The 19,351-nt window shown below is 39.2% G+C and overlaps 1 protein-coding gene across 4 annotated transcripts in view; it reads left to right on the forward strand.

The window, feature by feature from the left end:
• Positions 1-19,351, forward strand: part of SRPK2 (SRSF protein kinase 2) — a 195,240-nt gene that overhangs the window by 124,685 nt on the left and 51,204 nt on the right. For all 4 annotated transcript variants that reach the window (XM_054988356.1, XM_054988357.1, XM_054988359.1 and 1 more), the window contains exons 3-6: positions 2,109-2,260; positions 16,370-16,478; positions 18,186-18,273; positions 18,546-18,633. In XM_054988356.1, coding sequence (XP_054844331.1) covers positions 2,109-2,260; positions 16,370-16,478; positions 18,186-18,273; positions 18,546-18,633 — 437 coding nt within the window. The remainder of the gene's footprint in view (positions 1-2,108; positions 2,261-16,369; positions 16,479-18,185; positions 18,274-18,545; positions 18,634-19,351) is intronic.

Raw genomic sequence — 19,351 nt, forward strand, 5'->3', positions numbered from 1 at the left:
CTCTTCCCCACTGGCAGACCTCCTGAGGACACCTGGGTTTTTGGCCACTGTGTGACACAGTGTTGCACTGAATGGGCCACTGGCCTGATCCAACATGGCTTCTCTTATGTTCTGATGTTCTTAAAGCTGACTTTATGGGTTGATATTAATTTACCTTTACCTTTTATGCCTTGAATACTGTACCTGGTGATAGGAAAGATTCTTGTTAAAGTATAACATCCCCATATAGGTATTTGCCCTGAGCCCTTCGTGGGGAGGGCAGAATAGAAATCCAAAATAAATAAACATGAAGAAGTGTAATGATTAAAAAAATTATACTAGAGAATGTGCTTAGGTACGTACCATCCAAAATTGATGGATTTCTATTATTTGGTTTTTAATATTCATATTTAATTATTCTATAATGCTGTATTTTAAAGTCTTGCTATTGCCACACACAAGTTTTCTTTTTTCAATCTTCTTGGTTATCTGCCTTTTTCTGGGTTGAAAATATTTCCCCCTCTTGGTTTGGTCATCTTTTCTGGACTTAACTGATTCATGCCTCTGTAACTTCTTGACCAGATTACTGTATGTGCAGTTGCCCTTGATGATGACTTGGAAACTTCATTCAGTACAAAAGGCGATGGCCTGACTGCTGATGGGGACCAGCTCCTGTGCTTAGGTCATGCTGATCTTACAGGAAATGCACCAACTATCTTTCTGCTTCGGGACTCAGTTCAGGGCTCTGGTCCTTTTCCAAGGTCCTCATTGGTTTGGAATTTGTCTACTGAAGGACCACCTCTCCCCATATGAACCTGTGTGTTCATACTGTTTACTTGGGCAGAACAGCTCTTCCCTGTATTGCCTTCACTGCAGGGGCCCTCTAGTGGAGCATTGCCTGTTGCTGCTTCTCCAATTTGCCAGAAGGCCGATTCTGCTTGGAAGAAAGGACTTTGAAATACAATTGTTATTGAGGCCTTGGTTTTTAAAGCAAAATTGTAGAATTGTTTGTGCGTTAAATTTTGGTTGCAGTTTGTGCATAGATGTTTTTATCCTGTTTTATTGTAACCTGCCTTCAGCTGTATAGAAGTGCAGGATATCAATTGTTCAACAGATCAGTTTCAAGGCTGTTAACAGCTGTAAGTCAGTTTTATTTGCTAGGAGTTTTAGTGGGGTTTAAACTATAGGTGTTTTGGGCAGGGGAGTAATGGGGTTTTCTTGTGTTAAGTATGACTTTAACTTAGAATTGTAAGCTTGAGCACAAGAGAAGAGTAAAAATAAAAACATAAGTAATTTTAAGTGGTAACTTTTTCTTGGGTTGGATCCAGCTAGCTTTCCTTTTGACCACAAAAAAGACTATGCGAGGGGTAAAAACACCTGCACAGACCAAAGCTTCCTGTGATGGGAATTGTTTGTAAGAGGAATTGGGCAGGTTGACTGAAAAAGTTTGTTGGTTCCAACTCATTATATCCCAAACTTAGGACTGGGTCTTTTCAAATAACGTTTTGTTTTTCTTCTCATCCCTGCTGGCCCTCTGCTGTTTTACATGCCTTTTTCTCAGCGAAAGATTTTCTTTTGATGCCTTTCTAGTTTCCAGCTGAAGTTTTGTCTAGTTATTCTTCCGTGATTGTTTTGTATGGATGCCAGCTTTCTCTGATAGTGAGCGTCCTCTGAGTTCAGGTCTTTCAAATGCTTGCATTAATATTTGGAAACTTCTAAGTATTTTAGAGTTGCTGAATTGTGATCCATTTGAAGTTAACCATGCTTAGTCTCTGTAGCTGCATTATTAAGGTGTCTAACAAATTAAGTTATTCATTCCAGAGTCAAGAAAGGGAATAGTCGTGACCAGGGCTTTTTTTCTGGGAAAAGAGGTGGTGGAACTCAGTGGGTTGCCCTCAGAGAAAATGGTCACATGGCTGGTGGCCCCGCCCCCTGATTTCCAGACAGAGGGGAGTTTAGATTGCCCTCCACGCCGCTTAGCGGGGCCACCAGCCATGTGACCATTTTCAAGAGGTTCCGGAACTTCGTTCCACCGCGATCCAGCTGAAAAAAAGCCCTGGTCGCGAAGCAATCAAAGGGGAGTTTTAGCAACCATTTCTTCCAGTCAATGTATGAATTTGCATTTGTAGGCCAGAGCCTCAACAAAAAGTTCCCTCTGCACCACCACCACCGCCTCCACCACCACCTCCGCCTTTGCCAGAGCCGTCCCCACCAGAACCCGAGGAGGAAATCTTAGGATCTGACGATGAAGAGCAAGAAGATCCTGCCGACTATTGCAAAGGTTAGTCATATGTATGAACAATGTAACCATGACGATTTTTAAATTTGCCACTTGATGTGCCGTAATTTAGAAGACCTCAAACTTTTTATTGGAGGCATCATATAATGCAAGATCATTTAAACCTTCTTGACTAGACAATGCAAAAACTTTGCAGTTTACCCATTTCAGACCATGAAATGGTCAGTAGAGAAAGCAAGGCAGACATCATTTTGCCAGGCACTTAAGGGTGGGAGAGAGAAAGAATATTGTTTTTAAAAATCTGGCCATAAGTAGAAGATAGCTGCACTAATCCCCATTTCAGTAGACTTAATGCTTTCCACGCAAGCTCCAAGGCAAAGGCTCAGTTTAGGTGGGTAGCTGTGCTGGTCTGCAGTAGAACAGCAGGATCTGAGTCCAGTGGTGCCTTACAGACAAAAAGATTTTCAGCTTTCAAGAGTCAGAGCTCCTTTCTTTGCCTTCAGGGAAAGGCTCAAGACTTTTGGAGAGAGCAGGAGAGAGATTTGGCAACAGAGGCCTGGTGGCTCCTAATTGGTGATGAGACTTAGCCAGGAAGCAGTCAGTTGCTAACATTTGCTTTGAGAAAATGCATGGTAGTGCTGACAAACTCTCTTGCAAACTCTCTTACTAATCCTGTGGTTCACATAGAGTGGATAAAATCTAATTCAGTAAATATTGATCAGCCTACTCAGGTTTTTTTCCGGGGAACTTAGCCTAGCTTCTCCAGTTTTTTCCTCATGGAATACATAAGCACCCTTTCCCATGGTATATATGTTTTCCTTCAATAGCAAAGATGATGTTGGTTTGTTGTATTATTAAACTGCTTTATTATTTTCTTTATTTCTTAGCTGTGCTCTCCGTAAAAAATGCCCCATGTAGCTTGCAAGAAACCAAACAAACCTATGAGTAGATTATAAAATAAGTTAATAACATTAAGGTACTACATACAATATCAGAACCCTGAGCATCCATTTGGAGGCACAGACCTAATGGTTCCCTAAACTGTGACCCAGCTAGTTTAGAGCCAAAATAGGGGGACTTTTTAAAATGCCCAAATAGCTGTATCATTGAACAATAGCACCTCCACATTGTTTGGATTAAGCTTCGATTTGTTGGCCCTCATTGGTGACCTTTTTAAGAATTATGCAAGATGAACCTTTTTTTTTGAAAGAACAAACAATAAGGGAAAATATCATTGTCACTCATTATAGACCACAATAGTTCATAATTAGGGGCAAGGAACTGGCAATCCCTCACAGATGAGTGACCTTTTACTCCTGATTTGCTAAACAATTACTACAAGCTCTTGTTTCTGGTTGAGGATGTTCAGTTTTGTGGGGTGGGAGTGGTACAAGGCATAAAAGAAAAGGGTTATATTAAAACTAAAAGGAACCTTGGAAAGAAACATCTTGCAGCATTCACTTCAACGTGCCCCACTCTTTAGAGGGGGTAGGGGGAGCCCTTTCGTGGCTATGAGTTGTAAGAAAGACCCAATCTGGGGTTATAAACATGAAGTTTTGTAAAAATGGACAATGCATTGTATACAATTTCCTAAAATAATAAAAATGTTATATATTTAAGAAACATATAATGTAACCTCTGAGGTTATATAAGGACTCGGTTCAGTTTTAAATTTTAAAAAATTCTGCATTTATTTGCATTTTTATTTGAGAACTGTCTGAAAAATAATGTATAATTATTTTTAATCTGGGTAGATTGATTTAAATCACCAAGAAAAAAGACCAGTTTAAATATTCAGTTTAAATCAAATTGCTCTGCGTATTATTTAGATATTTCTTGAATAGAAGAATATGATGTCAGAAATCCTATGTTGAGGATCTGGGAGCAAAAGGGAGATACAGCAAAATGGTTGCTTCTCCTGGTGGAGAGGTAGCTCCTCTCCAGTGGAGGGTGGTGGTAAGATTTCATTAGATTCACTCTCAGCACTGTACTCCTCCGTGGTGCTGTGGTACATCTTATCTACAAGTGTCTCCTGACCCTCAGCATAGGACTTTGGAGGGAGGGCTATTGGGGGACGGGAAAGACAGGAAAAATTCTCCTCTGTGAGCTCACTGTTTGCAGTTTGCAGTCAATCCATTGTGCTGTCTCAACAGAGGATGAACTTGTACAATGTGCAAGCCTTTAGATTCCTCCACTTGAAGCCAGCTGGGTGATCTTGGGTCAGTCACAGCTTCTAGGAGCTCTCTCAGCCCCACCCACCTCACAGGGTGTTTGTTGTGGGGATAATAATAACATACTTTGTAAACCGCTTTGAGTGGATGTTAAGTTGTCCTGAAGGGCGGTATATAAATCGAATGTTATTTATTTTTATGTTTAGTCTGTTGTTTTTCATTAATGTTCTTTCACATTTTATGCTTAGAGTTCTTTCTCAAATTACCTCAGAAGATTACACATGCAGTGGAAGTATTTTGCTGTTCTGGACCAGCTCCCTTTCACTGAAGAGATATCTCCCATTCATCCAGTTCACAAATGGAATTTCCAACACTCATGAAACTATCCCACTAAAACTTTTTCCAGAGTGTTCTGGATTGTCTTTTTCCTCAAGAATATTCACTCATTGTATATGACCTTATTATTTTCTGCACAGTGCTGAATTGCACAATAAGATATTTATGATCTCAGCAGAATTTTGTCTTCAGTGTCTATTTAAAGAGACATCACTTTCAAGTTACAAATGTTGGTGTATTTTTCAATTAGAACAAGCTCTCATTAAGGCATCTCCTTTTTAAATGCTGCCCGCAAAAGGAGATGTTTCTATCAAAATATTCCTTTAGTAATAATAATAACAGTGTGCTTATATGCCACTCTTTTAGACAGATTAGAACAGGTAGCATGCAATTAAGGCACTCATGGGGAAGGGGGAACCAGTTAATCAGATGCACCAGATACTCAAGGTATTTGCTCCTTCCTACCCCCTACCAGGAGAGCGGCTGGGCAGCTTGTCCAGGATGCACTTGGGTTTGGGGGGGGGGTGGAACTTAAGTTTGGTTCTATTGGGCTTTCTCTGGGTTTAGGTTGCATTTAGGAGAGTGCCTTTGGCCACTAGCAGTCTTGCCCCCTTGTGTTTCTGCCTGAGAGCCTGTTTGGAAACAACGGAGCTGGGAGCCCCTTCTTCAATTTTCCTGAGGACAGTTGGAAGTAGGTTCCTTGCGAATGTGGTGAAGGTTGCCCCCCCCACCCCCAGATTATTTTCCCCATAAGGAATAATGGCTGAATAAATTTGGAATTCTGTGACCTGTCTTTACGAGATGAGGAATGCTGGATTTTTTGGAGATCCCTGAACCCCTGATCTGGATTTCCTGGATTGTGTGTGTGTGTTTGTGTACGTGTGCATACCCCTGGTGTTCATATCTGTTAACCTTAATGTTGATGTACAGACCCTGGAAGGTGCGTCTTAGAACTATATCCAGGTCCTTTTGATCAAAGGCCAGCATATTGGCTCCTCTGCATTAATGTCTATGTGCCATCTAAATTTTTAAAATCCCCAGAGCATGAAAAACTTTTGGGATTTTCTGTCTACCGTTTTTGATGCCTCAGTTTTATTGTTTCCCAATCCTCCCTTGTGCTATGTGGAGATTTTTTAAATATAATTTTATTTAGAAAAACATATAACATACAGAACATACGACATCAAAGAAAACTGGCAAAGGAAAAGATTGACAATACCACTGTAATAAAAGGAAGGCAGATACCATGCTCTGACTATTAGGGGCGTTGAATCAGTTCTTAGCCCCATCAGAGAAACAATGTCATACTGTTAAATAGAAATCAAGTCCCGAGGGTGTACATTAGATGGAATAACCTCATTCTCATCAAAATATTGCAATATCGGTCGCCAGGACCATACAAAGCTACTGTTCCTATCATCACAGAAGTGAAGATTCAGGCCATCTGTGATCTTTCCCATCATAAATTGTGTCCATAATTTATCAAACGATAGCTCTAGAGTAGGTGTTTCCTTGGCTTTCCAAGTATAAGCTATGGCTAACCTTGCCACTGGTAATAAGATAGAGATCATATCCTTCTTACCCTTGTTTGGGGAGATGTTTGGGGAGATGGATAACCTGGCCTGCTATTCTACCGATCCTAGCTAAGACATCTTATCAGAAACTCTGGATGATGGAACAATTCCACCAGCAGTGTTGGAATGGGCCAACATGGCCATGTACTTTCCAACACAATGGACTAAGACTTTTGTTTATCTTATATAGCCTAAAGGGAATATAGAACCACCTGGTGTTGCATCTTGAAAGCTTGAAGCTGAATATTAACAATCTTTGAGGAACGAGCACCCAAATTCCAAACCTGGTGCCATTCTGTAAGTGAGAGTTCCCTACCAAGGTCTAGTTCCCATTTCTCCTGCACAGTTGTCTGGCCTTCTTTGAAGACCTTTATGAGGATACTATAAATAGAAGCTAAAAGTCCTCTTGTGTATGTGGCAATTTCAGCAGCAGAATAAGTTCTGACTTTTCTGATTTTTCCTTCCTTATTAATAACTTGGCAGCCGAACAAGCCTTTCTGGACTGGTCAACATAAGACGTAGTTGTATGTAAGTCAGTCTTAAGATTATAAAGTAGCTCAGTTTGCTCTGGCAGCTAAGAAGATTCGGGCTCAAGCTGTGCTTAATGGCTGAGACTCCTTCACCTCTGTTTATATGAACATGCTACATGTTTTAATGTACTTTAATGTGCGTTTAGTATTATAGTTTTGTCTTTTGTTGTTCTTTGTTCATGTTTTATTTATGTGTTTTATTTGCTAAATTGGGAAGGCATTCAGCCCCATGCAATAAATATTTTTCTGACTCTTTCTGACCCAGTACTAGGTAATGTTACTAGAAAAAGTTATAATTTCAATACTTTAGGCAAATACAAAGTTACATTCGGGGACCCATTACATACGTATGTATCATCAAGTCACAACCAACTCATGGCGACTCAGCAAGGGGCTTTAAAGGCAGGTGAATAGCAGAGGCGGTTTGCCATTTCCTTCCTCTGCTGAGTCTTCCTTGATGGTCTCCCATCCAAGTACGGACCCTGCTTAGTTTCTGAGAAGTGATTAGCTCAGGCTATACCATGCCACCTTCCCTCCAGACACTGACCCATTTACAGATGTAAAAATGAATTAGAGTGTGCCTTGTCTGACTTCCTTTGCTTGTGTATTTTAATGTAGGCCCACTCCCCTGTCTGGGTTTGACATCATGTTCATCTGTTGACAACCCAGATTAAAATGGAAATCCTTTACTCAGTTTGAGAACTCTGGGTTTTCAAAGCAAGCGTAAGAGCATCTCTGTGATTATTTCATGGAATGATTGATGGTTGCACTTTTCAGTAAACCTGGGTAGAAGGGGGCTGATGAAAATTGCAAAGGAAAGGGGGAAAGGTTAGCAAGGAATGCTGCTTCTGTGCATGCTTGCAAGAATAGAGTGTCTGCTGTAGAGAAGCAGTATGCTAAAGCAGAGTTCAATGTTCTGCATTTCCTACACCTAAAAACGGCATCCAAATCATCCTAAAATGGGAAGTTTCAGGGCTAAATCAATTATATGTAACTGAATAACACAGAGAGTGGTTGTGATGAAGCTCTCCCATCTTCCAGTGATGGTGTTTAACGTCTGAGCATAAAGTACAGAAAACTTACATGTCCATGTATCTTGATTCAGCTTGATAGCATTCAACATCAGTCAATTTATTTAGAGTTTTAGTTTCTAAACTTTTAATGAATCCTGTTTAGAAAGATAAGAGATAGAAAGAGAACAAGTGGTTAAAAAAATACTTAAATATAGGAGTATGCACTTCAGGTTTCCGATTCAGATTTTTGGCCCAAATTGGGCCCAATTAGGATACATTCCGTATTTCTGAATCGGCCTCAGCATTGCTGAGCTGATTTGAAAATACTGAAGCAAAGTTTTCCAAAAGCTTCAGTTTGTTTTGGAAAGCTTTGGGCAGCAGCCGCAGCACTTTTCTTGCCGTTTGCAAACAGCAAGGAAAGTGCTGCTTTGAGCTTCCTGCTTCGCTGCCTTTTTTACCCAATGGGAGGGAGAATAGGGAACCCCCTCCTCCTCCCTCTCATTGGTTGAAAAAAGCAGCGGGGAGGGAAGCCAGTTGAAAGCAACACTTTTCTTGCCGCTTGCAAATGGCAAGTGTTGCTTTCAAATTTCCTGCACCGCTACTTTTTTCACCCAATGGGAGAGGGGAGAACCCCCTCTGCCCCTCTCCCATTTGAATCTACATGAGACGCTGCACCATGTTATGGAACATCCTGTAAGTTTTGGAAAGTTTTCAGAATTTAAAGTTAATAGGAAAAAAACTAAAATAATCCCTAAGTTGTTAATAAGACAAGAGGTAGAAAAAATTGAGTAATTATCGGATGTGAAATAGCAGTGAATCCAGTGAAATATTTGGGCATACATACAACAGGACAAAAAGAAACATAATTTAAAGATAATTATGAAGTATTATGGAGGAAGATGCAAAAAGATCGTGAAAGGTGGTCAAAATTGAAATTATCTTGGATAGGAAGAATTTCTGCAATCAAAATGAATATCTTACCAAAAATTATTTTTTTATTTCAAATAATTATTTTTTTTTTATTTCAAAAATTAATTTTTTATTTCAAATATTACCAATTAGTAATTTTACCAATTAGTAATTTTATACTAATTACCAATAAGTATAAAAGAAAAGACACTTCAAAATTGGCAAAGACAGATAAACTAATTTAAGGTACTACAAGATGAAAAAAGAAGAGGAAGACTGGAGGTGCCAAACAAAATTATATTACAAAGCAGCTGGTTTGGCTTGGATTATACACTGGATAAAAAATCCAAAAGACAGATTAATACGTCTAGAAGCAGCTAATCTTCCAGAAGGATTGCATAATTACCTCTGTATGAAGAGAAGGGCAAGATCAAAACAAGAAAGTCATGTGATAAGAGACAGCTTGATTTAAATCTGGGATTCGGTAAGACCAAGGATAAGCCCACCGATATCACCGATACTGTCACCGATTAATGCCTTTTGTGATAAGAATCAAAGAAAAGTAAATGACGTTATAATTTATCAAGGCATGATAAATTCCCAAGGAAAGATAAAATCATGGCAAGAAATTTGCAACGAAGGAAAGAAAATACAATGGTTGATATATCTCCAAGCAGTCTCCAGACTGAAGGAAGCTCTCAAGGATTATAGAGGTTAATTGAGGGACCTTACTGATTTCGAGAAGATAATTACACAGGAAAAGAACCATATTTTGGGCTACATTTACAAACCCTTACTTCAGTATGACACAGAAACCGAACAAGTTAAAACTTGTATGATAAAATGGATGCAAAATTTTGGAGAAGAAATAACATTTCAACAATGGGAAAATTTATGGATTAAGGGCATAAAATTTACAGCAAGCCAAACACTCAGAGAAAAATGGTATAAAATGTTTTTAGATGGTACATTACACCAAAAAATAATTTTAAAATGGACAAGAAATATGTAGGGTCATGCTGGAAATGTAAGGATGCCGAGGGTTCTTTCTGTCATACGTGGTGGACATGTAAAAAAAAGTAAAAATTTTTGGAAAGATATGCATGCTGAGATTCAGAAGATTTTAAAAACTAACTTTGCTATGAAACCCCAGTCTATGCTGTTGGGAATTATGCCAGACAATGTGGACAGAACATTACATGAACTGCTTCGATATTTGCTGGTGACGGCAAGAGTGGTAATGGCAAGTAAATGGAAAGAAGGAGAATGTCCAACCAGGGAAATTTGGAAGGACAAAGTGTCAGAATATGCAGTGATGGCAAAATTGACAAACTACGTAAATAGGCCAGTTAAAGAATTTCAAGAGAAATCGGGAAAATATTTTGCTTATAATGAATAAAATTTATAAGATGTTTTAGCCCTGCAGATTTGAAAATGATTGTATTGAGATATGTTTGACAATCTGATTGTAAGATAATTAGTTATATAAAGACAATAGACTTTATAATATTGAAATATAGGCAAAAGGTCAGCATAGTTACAGGTATGTAAAGTATAAAGGGTAATGAAATATGGAGTAGAAATAGATTAGATTTTTTAATAGCACTTTATCTTAAGGCTCTTAAAGGTTATGGTAATCAGTTATATTAAGTAAGAAACAATGTTAGTGTTAATAATTGTTTTTTTCTCTCTCTTTATTACTACTGTAACAAGTAGAAATAGGTTTGAATTTTGCATGTGTTGTTCTTTTGGAAAAATATTTGAGTAGACCCAAAGGAAACCTAGAAGGATCACAGAGAGGAACAAAGAATAGACTAAAAAGATGTCATTTAAAGGCACACTGCCTGCAGCAAGCCAGGACTCACAGGTGCAAAAAGGAGGACTCAACTCTCCACTCCCAGGAGGCTATGCCCTAATTAGCCGGAACACCAGAATCGGCTTCTCCAAGCTCTGTCCTTGAGAACGTCACACCTCCAGATACAGGCACTAGTCTTATTCACTCAAAGCAAACTTCACTCAAAGCAAATCGACATTTCTGAACCTTACTGGCAAGACCAGCAAAATCTCAAGAACATAATGTAATTAAGTCAAGTGGTCTTCCCAGGAATCAGAAAAAATAGCAATATCATCAAGAAAAACACATGAAAATTCAATTAATCCATTTAATAAGGTATTAATTATCCTCTGAAAGGAGGAGGGCACATTTTTAAAAACAGATTGGAGGGGAGGAAATTGAAAAAGTACAGGGGAGTAGCAAAGGCAGACTTCAATGAGGTGTTTTCATACAGTGGCACCTGCCAGTCAGGTCCAGCATAGTGATTTACTTGGCACATCCCAGTCTCTCTAATCATCCAAAAGAGGCAAAGGAAACTGGGCCAAATCCACATGTCTCAAGTTTTCTGCTTTTTCCCCGCCCATTATTCGCTTCTCAGAGGGTTGTTCACATACTTTTACCTCAATCCCGTCATTCTCTTGCGTCTTTCGCGTTGCGCCTCAGACGAATTTGTCATGCGTTCAAACGCTTCTCTTGCGCAGTTCTCACCATGGATGTGGACAAATAGAAGCGTTTCACAAGGAGACCGCCCCCCCCCCTCAAACCACCCCACTTCTGTGTTTGCAGCCTTTCCGGAACACCATCCCTCTTTGCCGTGCAATTATCAAGCTTTTCCTCTCTCTCCGCAGCATGCCTGCCTGCCTGCTCGCCCCTTCCCCATTTTTTTGTTAAAAAGGGGACTTTCCCAGCGTTGTTGCACAATCCTGGCCATAAATCTTAATTGGGGTGCTCTAAAATCCCCGCAGAGACATCAAGGGGTGGCGTCATTTCCATTTCAGTGTCATTTTTAGGATGCCGGACAGTCAGAAATATCGGTGGCGATTAAAATTAATTTTTTTTAACTGCTGAAATTACCGTTATAGCGGAAATCTGTCATTCTAACATTACATTCAAATGTCAAATAATTAGTCTGCCCGTTTGAAGAGTTTGGATCACCCCCACCTTAAATATCAGTTCAAATTAGCCCGCCAGAATAATGGTCCAATGGATTTCAAAGAAGAAGGCATAGAATAACATTAACTGATCACACGCATCATAGGGGTGTGGCCTCGCCATAGCAATTTAGCAAAACAACGCTATAGCGGAAATCTGTTGAAAAAATTTTAAAAAATGAATGTGATATCATCGGCGACGTCAGATCTAAACCCGCTTCGTATTGCACGATTCTACCAGGGATGTGGACGAAGTATAGCGCAAGGCAGCGGTAGTAAGAGAAGGGATGTGAACACAAACTGGGACGTTGCAGGATAGAATCCAGCGCGATTAATGCACATGAAAAGCGGAAGGTAGGGAAGTGTGGATTCGGCCCTGGTCAGATACTGTGTCAGCATTCAGACATTTATAGCTCACACAAAATCTGATTCTTCCATTTTAATTGGGCATGAGAATAATTGGGCTGCTCCAAGCGCTCTGATGACACTGATGTCTAACATAGCTTGAATCTCTACAGCAGTGTCCTTGACATGTTGGCCACTAACTCTTTAAGGGTGTTAGGCAGTAGGTGGAGCATCTCCAGTGTTAATGCTGAGAACAGCCAGATCAGTCCTTCCGGGACAGCTAGAAAAAAAATCTTTAAACTCAGTTAACAAGGCATGCAGCTAGAGTTCCTGATCAGAAAAAAGTTCAGGTGCAAAAGTAATTTCCTCAGTGCTACTTTTTTGTTTGCTCTCAGTTAACAAATCAGGTGGTGTTCAGAATCTCTCAGCAGCATCAACAGAAGGAGAAAACATGCCGGGGTGTGTTCATAAAACCTCTTCAATGAATGCGTATGATAGACTTTAGGTTTTAAAAATCTGACTTTTTCCTCTTTAATGTTTTAATTAGTGAAGCTGTGGAGTTGAAGTCCACTTTCGTTTACCATTGGTTAGCCTCTGGGAGACAGGAAAATAGTTTAGAAGTACAGAAACATCTACAAAACCAATGACTATTCTAATACAAAATTCATGATTAATGACTTCCTCCCCAAAAGACAAAGTAATTGCACATGCCCAAAGCATATGCTTAAGAGATGCATCCTGAAAGTTACAACACCAACAATTAGACATTTTACTTAATCTTTTTCTAAAAAGGCGCTTTGGTGTCCAGTGTATCTTAAATGTAATTTTTTGCTGAATAAGTCGCAGCTTGACATCAACAGAAACAACTGGTATAAAGTTTAAGGCTATATACCATTACTTTGGCAAAATTGGATGATCTTGTTCTTTATTCCATCCATTTCTGAGACTCTGCATAACATATTTATTAATCAATGGCAAATATTTATAAACAATTATTGTAGGTTTCATTTTTCACATTGATTCAATGACGATTTCTAGGAGTGAGGAAGACTCTGAAACACTAATGACTCTGAAACTGTTTTAAAATGCTGCAGGGCCATATGTTGGAGTTATAAATATTGCTATTCGCTAGAAATTGGCAAAGTCATATCTAAACCTCAGCTATCAAAATGACAAAAACTTGTCATCATAGTCCATTAATTGATCAAGAGTATAAATGCCCCCTACCTGTCCAAGCCTTCCATGAAGAGAATTTCTTACTTTTTAGATTTGGATTGGCCCCTAATGTTAATTTAGCATGTGAATATGGGTCAAATTGTCATAACATTACATACCATAACTCTAACTGCAGAAATTGTAGGAGAAGCAGGATTCATTTTAGCATAAATAATGTCTTCTATTTAACTAGGGGTGCTAGACAAGAATCTTCTAGAAGAGCCCAAGATGGATCATTCAACTTGAGAGGAACAATGCCAATAATTAGTACAAGCTGGCAAATATATCTGAGACGGAGATTCTACAGTCTAATGTTACAATATCTCTTAGGTGTATAGTGTATTGTGATGGGGCTGGTGGAATGCTGGGGCTGGTGACAGTTGAAATTTGTTAGGCAGTTAGTGAGAGAGAAGAAGGATTTTAGGCTGCAGAAGGATTGCAGCAGAAATAGCTGGCTGTTAACAACTGTTATTATATTGATACCATCCACTGTTATAAGAGTGTGAGGTTATAAGTTCAAATCTAAACAACAATGTATCTATGTGATTGAATAATTCATTCCCCTGTTATGCATTTTATAAATAAAAGTTACTCTTTTTTATTTTAACCCTGGCTGGCTTGAAATGGTCAGCTTAGGGGAACACCCAAAACTCAAACACTGTGGTCACGATCAGTGGGCCTAATTAACTAACAGCTCAGTCCTAAGCAGTTACTCCAGTCTAAGCCCATTGAAATTAGTGTTTAGGATTGCACTGTAATTGATGGCAGAGTATATGGAAAGTAAACACTGAGCTCCTTTCCCCCAGTAGCGCTGGGTGAAGGGTGATGAATAGAGATGGGCACGAACGGGGAAAAATCCGAACCATGCAGTTCATAGTTCGTCACATTTCACAAACCACGAACTTTCACAAACTTGCCCCGATTTGTGAACTGGTTTGTTTGGTTTGTGAAAACATCACTTTCAGGACAGCAGAAGGTCTGCAGAATAGGGGTTTGCGCTTCCAGTTTCCCCCTTTTAAATGCCTGCCACTTTTCAGCTGATGGGGCATGGCAAGAAAAGTGTTGCTGCTTTTAAACGCCTGCTGCTTTTTTCAGCTGAGGGGAGGAGCATCCTCCTGCTATCAACTGAGGTCCCTTTCACGCTGAGACTTTAAAGCATTTCAATATCAGTTCTGCTTCCCATGTTTGCAGGAGTTTGCTTATTCCCTGCTGGCTTTAAAAGCCAGGAAAGGATTAAATGGCTGGTTTTCCCCTTCCTCCTTTGGGGTATGCACACCCTCTCTCTTTTTTTTCAAAAGCAAGAAAGGGTTATAATGTTGTAACATTGCAACGTTGCAGCATTGTAATTTACTGCACATTCCTCCTGGCTTTAAAAGGAAAGGATTAAATAGCTCCTTTTTCCTCCCTCCCAGGCATGTTTCAGGCTTTGAAAAAGAGAGAAAAAAACAAGTGTTTTGCACAGCCCTTTGAAAACAAAGTAGTTCACGTTCAAGTTAGCCTTTATTGGCATAGATCAACAATTCAAGTTATCCACTTACAAAGAAGAAAAACAATTACATAAATACAATTGTAGCTTATTTCTGTTATATCCTTTGACGCAACTTCAAAGCAGACTGGAGAAACTTAGCCGCCTTCTCAGTGACATCAGGAAAGGAATCGTTCAACAGTTTATAGACTTTGAGTGAGTCAGAGCAATCCATCATACTAGGTAGAACAGATTTTAAATATGTTTGGCATATACAAATGACAAATGCAAATGCAAAAGAAAATGTGTGGAAACAAAGTAGCTGGGAAGCTGGGAGGGGATGAAGCAGCGGCTTCCCTGCCACTTTGTTTCCGGTTTTTCTCCTCTTTTTCAAAGCCTGAAACATACCTGGGTTGGAGGGAAAAGGAGCCATTTAATCCTTTCCTAGTTTTTAAAGCCAGGAGGAATGTGCAGTGACATTACAATGTTGCAATGTTACAAAGTTACAACCCTTTCTTGCCTTTGGAAAAAAAAAAAGAGAATGTGCATACCCCAAAGGAGGAAGAGAAAGCTCAGCCATTTAACCCTTCCTGGCTTTTAAAGCAAGCACGGAATAAGCAAACTCCTGCAAATATGGGAAGCAGAACAAATCAGTTCCAGTGCAAAAATGACCTCAGCTGATGGGAGGGGGATTGTCCTCCTTTCAGCCGGAAAAAGGGGCAGGACCTTTGAAAGCAGCAACACCTTTCTTGCAGGCAAGAAACATCTCCTATCAGCTTAAAAGCGGCTGCAGAAAGCCCATCTCTGATGGCCTAGGAAATTGATGGTGCCAGGCTGTCTGTGGTGATGAAACGAAAAATGAACTGGCCTAAAATTCATCGTGGTTCGTCAGAAATGGGCTCTGATGAACCACCAGTTTGCGAACTACAAACCGGTCCGGTTCATGACGAACTGGTTCGTATTTTGATTTCATGCTCATCTCTAATGATGAATTGAGGAAACGGGCTTCCTGTCTGGTGAAGTCCCTGTGGAGAGGAAGGAGGGAGCCAGGGTCAGGGCTCTCTGCCTGATAATTAGGGATTAGACATGTGGCAAATGGTGACTTCCTTGAACTGCATGTGGAACCCCAAGCCTGTGCAGGGAGGTTTATGGTGTGTGGCCATGTGTAAGGGGCTCACGTGTAAAATGGTGTGTGGGTGCATGTGTCCTCTAACACAAAACATTTCCACTGTCTGAAGTAATCCCACAATAACACAGAAATTGGCCATCCCTGTTATACAGAATCACAACTTTCAATTTTGCTTAACATTTTGGGAATGGAAGTAAAATGACTTGATCCAAATATTTTACTACTAATCCTAAAATTAACTGAGGCTGCAGCCCTATGCACACTTACTTGGGAGAAAGCCCTATTGGGACCAGTTTGATTGACTTCCATGGAAATTGGTATAGACTTGAGTGTGTGAGAAACTTTATAACATTCCTTGATTTTTTTTTTTAAAAACCCTAAAGTTAAATATTTGGGGGGGGGGCGATCATTAAAATTAATATGTGCTGAAAATAATTCAAGTGTTCTTTGTAAGTTTTATCTGTTCTTTTTTTTTAAAGGTGGCTATCATCCAGTAAAAATTGGAGATCTTTTCAATGGCCGGTATCATGTTATCAGAAAGTTAGGATGGGGACACTTCTCTACAGTCTGGCTATGCTGGGATATGCAGTAAGACATATAATATGTGTTAGATTTCTAATTCATGTAAATGGTTTTTGATTAAATTATTTTATTTAGAATAATTGCCAAGGAGACATGGCTGAGGCTACACAAACTTGTCCATATGCTAGAAATAGTGTTATATTGGGGTATTAACAGTCTTCTATTTTGAGTCCTACTTGCGTTTTTTAAAACTATTTTTTCTTTTCCTTGCTAAATAACCAGTATTTATTGAACCTACACATTTTATGGAATATAAGAGGAAGCTAATGCCGACTTTAATAAATATCTATGGATGTGTGCTTCGGGTCTCAGATTTGAGTTTTTAACCGCGCTGCTTGTTTCTCCCATTGGGGGAAGCAAGCGGTGCGGCGTTTGAAACTTAAAGCGCCCCTTTGTGCTGCTTGCAAGCAGCATGAAAAGGGTTGCTTTGAGCTTCGGTTTGCTCTGTAAAGATTTCCAAATTTTTACAGATCATACCAAAGTTTTTAAACACCCAAATTATTTTCTTTTTCGGGTGCACACCCCTATAAATATCTACCGGGTCTTGGAGCTAGCCCAAAACAATTAAGATGTCAGACGATTGTATAACCTAATCCTGACCTTTTCTCTGTTTCTTGTAATTTTTTAAACGTGTGACGTGTGTTGTAGCATAGAAATAAATCTAGGAGTAACCATGTTAGTTATCATCCCAACAAAAAGTAACCTCCAACCCAAGCCTGACTTCTCCCCCATCTGTCATAATTCTGTTACTGATTTTTAAAGTCCCATTTAATTGAACATTGAAGCCAGTATAGAAAGCGACAAGTTAAAATAAGAATTTATCCATCAGTGTTGAATGGTGTAAAGTTTAGATAGAAATAAACAGTAACAAGACATCCACACGCATTTATTTATTTATTATTTATCTATCTTCTGTAGCAAAACATCTTTGGGGCTTCATGTAGTCTACATTGGGACTACATGAACACACACACAGGCAAGCCACAGAGAAGATTTCCAGAGCTTTCTAGAAAATTAGGAGTGCCCCCTCCGCTTGGTGATTTCCCACCAAAAATATCACATGACTGGGAGGAGGGGCGCTAGTTTCTCAGTTCTCTTTTTGCCGCCACAGAGAGGGGATCTCCATTGCTGTTTGTTTTTCCCTTGCCTCATCTTTGAGGCTGAGGAGAATTATGCAGGCACATATCCCTCCTGCAGCACTGTGAACTCCCTAGAACCTTTGTTTCTGGGGGGGGGGGGGGTCTTCAGCAGTGTCATGGAGAGAATAGCACCCCTCCTCCTGTTCCTACTGGTCTGTTTCTCACAAGTGGAAGAGCTGGTTGACTCCAAACACTTGTATTTCCACAGAAAATTTCTGAGAGATGCTATGATAACATCACTGTTGAATATAGTAGACACCAGGTTGCAATTTCTAGGCAATTTCTTGGATGCCTTGGATTTGTTGAGCGAATATGTCTTACAAATTACTAGCATAGTACATATATTTTGTTAGTTCTTTAAAAACCCTGCTTTGAATCTTGCATCCTGAAGAGAGGTCATTCAGTCAGTGAATATTGTTCAACTAATTACCAGGATTAGTTTTAAGCTTGCAGCTTCCTCTAGACCACAAAAAGCATTTCATTAAATTAATGTTATAAATAGAAAACATTTTCTCCTGTAACAGACTTCGAAATCAAAAACGCTTTGGCTCTGATATCTTGTCTTTTTTTTAAGGGGGAAAAGATTTGTTGCAATGAAAGTTGTAAAAAGTGCTCAGCATTACACAGAGACAGCCTTGGATGAAATAAAGTTGCTTAAATGTGTAAGTATTATGACTGTTCCTCATGCTTAGTGACTCCAAGAGTGAATTGAATCATTATACAAATCTGTGATTTTGTAATTAATTTTTCTTTTGGCATTTTGTAAAACAGAAGATAACAAAATGAAAATAAATAAATGTAAGTAATTTGTTTTAACTATATTTAAGGGCTAAGAAAAATTAGTTAAAATAAATTATTTAAAATATATTTTCTGATGATGATGTGGCTTTGAATCTATATAAATACTAGGTTTTTTGTTTTCTTTTGTTTTCAGGTTCGTGAAAGTGACCCTAATGATCCAAATAAAGACATGGTTGTTCAGTTAATTGATGACTTCAAAATTTCTGGCATGAATGGCATACGTATCTTTTTTTCTGGTTGCTTAATACTTTAGTTTTAAAAGACATGCAAACCTTTTTGAAGTAGAGTTTAGTTTTTGACCATTAGTGTTACTGCTTTAATGTGTTAGAGTACAGGAAGTAGGTACTGAAAAGGCACTCTGGATATTTACATTGGTGTGTTGTAGCAGGCTAAGAAGTCATGTATTGTGAAAGACACACAAGCATTTGCTTGTCCAAATGTAACTTTGTGGTGCTGTCTGGAAAGAGGGAGAGACTGCTCAGTCTCTTAATATTTCCTGTCTTCTGTAATAATCCTGCATGACAGCGTCGTTCTTTGCTAAGACATACTTAAGACTGCCATTATGTAGGCAGGTTAGATTAGCACCTGCCTGCTCTAGAGGTTTTTTTCAGCTGTGGCTTCTCTATGGTGGGAAAGCTTTCCTGTGCAGATCGGGAAGGCTCCCACATTATTTGCATTTTGAGGGCCATGTAAGACTGAATTATTTAAATGGAACTTGTAGTTTGTGACGGCTTCCTGGTTGTCTGAAATTGTGTTAACTGTGTTAAATATGTAGATTTTAATTGTTTGATTGTGGTGCATTTTAAAAACCATTGCAACCTGCCTTGAAAGAAAGACTGGCTAAACTTTTGTTAAATAAATATTTTAAAAGATTCCTAAGAATGTATTTCCACTACTATAACCTTTGGTTTGTACTCTTCTCTTATTAGAACCCATGGG

The sequence above is a fragment of the Eublepharis macularius genome, chromosome 9 (assembly GCF_028583425.1).
Source record: "Eublepharis macularius isolate TG4126 chromosome 9, MPM_Emac_v1.0, whole genome shotgun sequence".
Taxonomy (NCBI): domain Eukaryota; kingdom Metazoa; phylum Chordata; class Lepidosauria; order Squamata; family Eublepharidae; genus Eublepharis; species Eublepharis macularius.